Source organism: Furipterus horrens, unplaced genomic scaffold (assembly GCF_987537825.1).
Source record: "Furipterus horrens unplaced genomic scaffold, mFurHor1.1.pri manual_scaffold_10, whole genome shotgun sequence".
NCBI lineage: Eukaryota > Metazoa > Chordata > Mammalia > Chiroptera > Furipteridae > Furipterus > Furipterus horrens.
The window spans coordinates 39,970,037-39,975,265 of NW_028327180.1; the positions used below are offsets into that span (position 1 = coordinate 39,970,037).

The 5,229-nt window shown below is 45.6% G+C and overlaps 1 protein-coding gene across 1 annotated transcript; it reads right to left on the bottom strand.

Moving 5' to 3' along the window:
* Window positions 1-1,860: 1,860 nt before the first annotated feature.
* LOC149999715 (pyridoxal phosphate phosphatase PHOSPHO2-like) lies at window positions 1,861-2,817 on the bottom strand. The gene has a single exon (XM_090288726.1). It carries the CDS (start codon window positions 2,584-2,586, stop codon window positions 1,861-1,863), a length of 726 nt encoding a protein of 241 aa, XP_090144852.1. The 5' UTR covers window positions 2,587-2,817.
* Window positions 2,818-5,229: the final 2,412 nt, after the last annotated feature.

Below are 5,229 nucleotides of genomic sequence, written 5' to 3' on the forward strand. Positions count from 1 at the left end.
TGACCCACAACCCAGGCATGTGTCCCAACCAGGAATGAAACCAGCAACTCTTTGGTTCACAAGCCGGCACTCGATCCACTGAGCCACACCAGACAGCGCTCTATATTTTATATTACATGGCTGGATATCTTCTGGACAGACCTCATATATTAAAATGTCAAATATTGTTATTTTAAGCCACTAAATTTTGGGGTAAATTGTTACACAGCAATACCTAACTAATACACTATTATCATTATTATGGTTATTAGTGTAAGTTTTATAAAGTGAATTAGTATATGGACTTTAATAGACACTCCTGGGGGGCAGTGAGCCTGCCTCCTAGCTAGGTGTTGGCCCCATTCTGAGCCTCAGTTTCTTCATCTGTAAAATGGAACTTATATAGGGTGTAATGAAGATGAAATGCAGGTAAAGTGCTTGGCTGAGGCCCTGCATATAGGACTGGTCAGGTGTAGGGGCAACTGTAATGAGGATGATGATTTCAGGGACAGGGACTGTCTCACCTATGTCTTGTCTAGTGTCATTTTCTCTGAATACAGGCTGAGTCTGGTGACTTTTCAGCAACTATTTGTTAATACAAGATCTACGTATCTGTGTTCTCTCTGTACACCCTGTCTGCACTTGGGGATATTCCCTGGCACCGGTTCCTTCTGTGTTGGCAGAATGCGTGCCCCCTGTCTGGGTCTGTTACCTTAGACCTGGTGTGTACACCCACCTGGATGTCAGGTTCATGGGGGCCTCATTGCGACTGGGTTGAGGGGCTGGGGCCTGGGAAGAGCTAGGGGAGGGAAGCAGCTTGCCTCCCTCTCTCGATCCCCACTCCTCACTCTCCTGCCAAGTCTCCAGACCCTCTGCACAGCAGCTTCTCTTCCGCACTTGGCAGTGAGGAAGCGTGGCAGGCGTTGCCCCGGCAACGTCGGGATGCCCAGCAACAAGTCCGCAGCGCGCATCACGTGCTCTAAATGAACCAATTCGAGGTCCCGCCTGGAAGCAGGTCAGCCTGGGCCAAAGTCCGCCTCCCTTCCACCTCCCGCCCAGGCAAGAGGCTCGGGGCTAATTACCGTAATTGCGGTGGAAGAGCTCCGGGTGCGCGAAGGCATGGGCTGGGGGCTGGGCAGGCCCCGAGAAGCTGAGAAGGGAAAGCAGGGAAGCAGAATCCTTTCTCTCCTGCAACTTCACCACTGCTTCCATAACCTCCATCAAAGAGCTCATTAAGCGCCTATCGCGTACACTTACTGCAAGGGAGGAGGGTTGGAGCACTTGCAGCGCAAGTGGGAAACTGTAGCCTTCGGCTTGGGTAAATCTGAATTTAGGGGCGCGAATCAGATCAGTGGGTTTAGTTCTTTACACTTGGGATCTCAAAGGAATGGCTCAATCGCTGTTGGCTGTATTGAATTACACACACACACATCACATTTCACTTTGTCTCAGTTTCCTCTTGCACAAAAAATAAGAAAAATACACTCCTGAAGGGAGTGTGTAAAAAGGCTTGGCTCTGAGCAGATTGGGTTTGAACCCAGTCTCTGCCATTTACAGCTCTGTGACTCAAGATGAGTCCTTTACCCTCCCTGAGCCTCTGATTCCTCCTCAATTAAAAAACCAAATCTCAATATTTACTCACGGGAGTTGTACTTATTGAGACAATGTATGTGAAGCATACAGTAGGCATGTAATAAACAGAAGCTCATCATCATCATGGTCACCTCTGTTACTTATGAGCTGTGAGACTTTCAAGTGTCATTTAATGGCTCTGAATTCAGTTTTTTCCGCAGAAAAAATGAAGAGATTAAACAGGTATGCCGAATTGGCAGCCACTGGGATTTGTTCCCTCATATGTTTTTTTTTGTTGTTGTTGGCATACTACTCCTTTATTAGAAATTGTAAATGAGAAATTATTTCAACACCTGAAGACCAAACTACAACACAGGATTCCATAGGCTCAAGATTTTGAGACGTTCCGGAAACAATTTTCTGCAAAGTATATCCTTTCCGTGGAATGGCAACATCATTCTTCTTTAAGAAGGTTACTGGGCAAAGATCATTTCCACCATCACCTATATAAACAATTTGTGTATAATTCACTCCCTGTTGTAACTGTTTATTTACAAATTCTACCAAAACTACATTTTTGCAAAGATTTTCGGGGCACCTATTGCAAGAATGAGCATGATAATTTTTCACAGTGAGATGACCACTGCCATCAAACGCTGCTGGATTTGTAAACACTTTATCAAACACGTCATGAAAATTGGTAGCTTCTAAAACCCAATCTATGAAGACTGAATTTGAATCTGAAATAATGATGCAATCAAATTTATCCTTGTTCTTTCTTATAAAGTTTAAAAGCTCCACCATCCCTGTAGTGAAAGGCATTGATGTCAACGTTCTTTTCATTTCATCTTCTCTTACACCTTCATCTCCCAAATACTTAAAGATTCTGCCCATAAATTCTGTCCAAAATCCTTTTTCATAAGAATCTTGTAGTTCAATAGGAAGCTTTTTCTCTGGAGCACACTGTATAATCCAGGTGTCACTATTATCATCTATGATTGTATTGTCAAAGTCAAAAGCGAGCAAAATTTTCATGGTTCTAAAACAGATTTGGGTTACCCCAGCTTAGTATTTTCAAGACAATCTTACTTCAGCATAGAGCTCTGGTTAAATAGTCATGACAAACTTTAGTTTTAAACAACAGCCAGTCTAATCAACATTACTCCCACTCTATATGTAGGAAACAAAGTCTTCTGGTTTGGAACAAAGGAACAGAGACTTCTTAACTCCAGATTACAGAGGAACATCTGATAGAAAACCTGCCGGCGGCGCAGGAACCTAGTTGGGGTCATCTAGTGTAGGGTACTAGAAGGATGATGATGGAGGCGCCCGGCCAGGTGCCCAGAGCTCCTCACCAGCCCAGGCCAGGAGTCAGCAGCAGGCCTAGCCTGCACCCGAGGAATGGCGCTTCCTGATTTTTTTAAAGAGCCCAAATTGGGGACTTTCACGTGAAACACCCCTACATGAATCTGAGTTTTTGATTCCTGGATTGGCTGATCTCTCAAATCCATCCATTCCAGTTCCTTGCTTTATCCATTCTTTAATCAACAAACATTAATTGAGCACCTACAGTGTATGTGGCCCTCTGAGTCTGAGTCCTCAGCTTCCTTGCCGAGAACAGAGGCTCCAAGGACCAACTTTATCATTGACCACAGGAAGTGGCCCAGGAGCTCAGTGGACAAGAGGGTGCATCTGACTTTCTTTCAGGTTCTCCAAAACTGCTCCCCACCTCCAGGCCTTTGCAACTGCTGTTCCCTTTGCACCTATTATTCCTTCTGCCTGGCAGGCTCCATTCCCCAATTGGCTCTTCCTCACCTTTCCTGTCTCTACACAAATGGCACAGCCTCTGAATTGCCTCCCTGACACATGCACTTCTTATTCCCTTCCACCACTGTGGCTGCCAAGAATTCTGTTTCTGTCCCTTCCCTCACTGCCAGGATGGGCAGTCAAAGGAAGGACAATTGCTGGGGAGGGTTGTACCAAGAATCTTGTTAATACACGAAGCACCTCCGAAAGCTGAGAAGGGAGAACACATTGTTCTGTGTTCATTCAAGGTCCTTCCAGGACTCAGGGTTGAACAGGAAACTAAGTTCATAAAAGCTTGGCTTTCCTCATCCACTATACAGCCTGAGAGCCACCCTTTGGAGATTGGAGGCTGGTCCCACTCAGGACACAGACACTAACCACACGATGTGGCTACAAGTTTGGGCTCCGGTTTCGAACAACAACTCTCCCTCTTTCCCTGTTGTGTGAGGCTGGGCAAGTATCTCAATCTCTCTGTGTCCACTTCCACCTCTGGTAAATGGGGCTAATAGCACCAAGTTTGGGAAGTTAATGTAAGGATCAGACAAGGCAGAGAGCCTTTACTTTGTAGGTGCTCAATAAATGGCAGTTGGCACTATTACTTAAGCAGAAAAAGGGTCTATTGAATGGATGTTGTGAGGGTCGGAGAACCATCAGGAAAGCTAGAAAATTGGTTTTGGAAACTGGCAGGTGTGAGAAAGGAGTTGTTTGGGGAAGCAGCAGGATGGCTTGTGGGAAACACCCAACCCCAGCCAGCCACCTTCTCTTGGTGTGACCATAGCTAGAAATCTGACCTCTCTCGTCTTCCCTTTACCCCTCAGGGACAAAACTCCATGTCCTGGCCTCTTGGATGAATGTGAGTTCAGAGTAGATAACCTGAAAAGGGTTCCAGAAGGTTTTGGAAGGCCTGAACCTGGTACATACAGTATATCCATTAATATCACTGTTAGAGCCCAGTGTTTGTGGGACATCATGCTTATTGCTAGGGTGACAGAGAGAGAGGTGGGAAAGCTGTGTTCTAGTCCTGGCTGGGTCCCCGACATGCTTTGTGAACTGGAAAAAGTTACTTTCCCTCTCTGGGCCTCATCCGAATGAGGGTTAGGGAGCTCTGTAATAGACAGGCTTCCTTTCAGATCCCTTCTCTGACCCTGCTTGCCGAGTGTCCTTAGGGAAATGTCTCCACTTCTCTGAGCCTTGGTTTCCATGTCTGAAAAATAAGATTCAGTAATTAATTATGCTGCAGGGTGGCTGTGAGAAGTAAATAAAAGCATTCATTCATTCATTCAATGACTGTCAATTCCAGGCATTGGGAAATACAGTAGGATTAAAATCGGCAAGACCCTTGCCCTCCTATGATACATGAAGCTCTTAGACAAATAAATGAGCATCAGTATTATAATAATTATTACACATAGTTTTTCAGTATGCACTTATTATACATAAAATGTGCAGTGCTTGGTACAAAACAGATGCTCAGGAAACACTAGCTGGTTTTATTACAATAATTCCAGGATACACACTGTGAGATTCTCCCATCTCTCTCCAGGTCTGGAGTGTTAAAGTACTTGGGGTAATTCTCATTGGGGGTGGGGGACTGAGACCTTCATTAGGGATTCCCTGGAGGCCTCAGGTGAGGAGGGTGGCCTATGTGTGGTCCTGTTTGTGTGTTCTGCCCCTTCTGGGTAAATGCCTCCATTAATCTCCCCCTACCTGGGCTGGAGAGTCAGGTTTCAGGCCCAGGCAGATGTTGTCCAGAGTAGCCCTGTTTCCTTAATCCTCAGGGCTCCAGAAACTGTCCTTAGGAGAGAGAACAACAGGCTTGCTGAGGCCACCATCTGTGCAGTCTTGATTTATAAATGCTCAGGAGGGTGGCAG

Bases quoted from the DNA above. Each gene is read 5' to 3' on its own strand.
- LOC149999715 (XM_090288726.1), bottom strand. From the start codon at position 2,586: ATGAAAATTTTGCTCGCTTTTGACTTTGACAATACAATCATAGATGAT.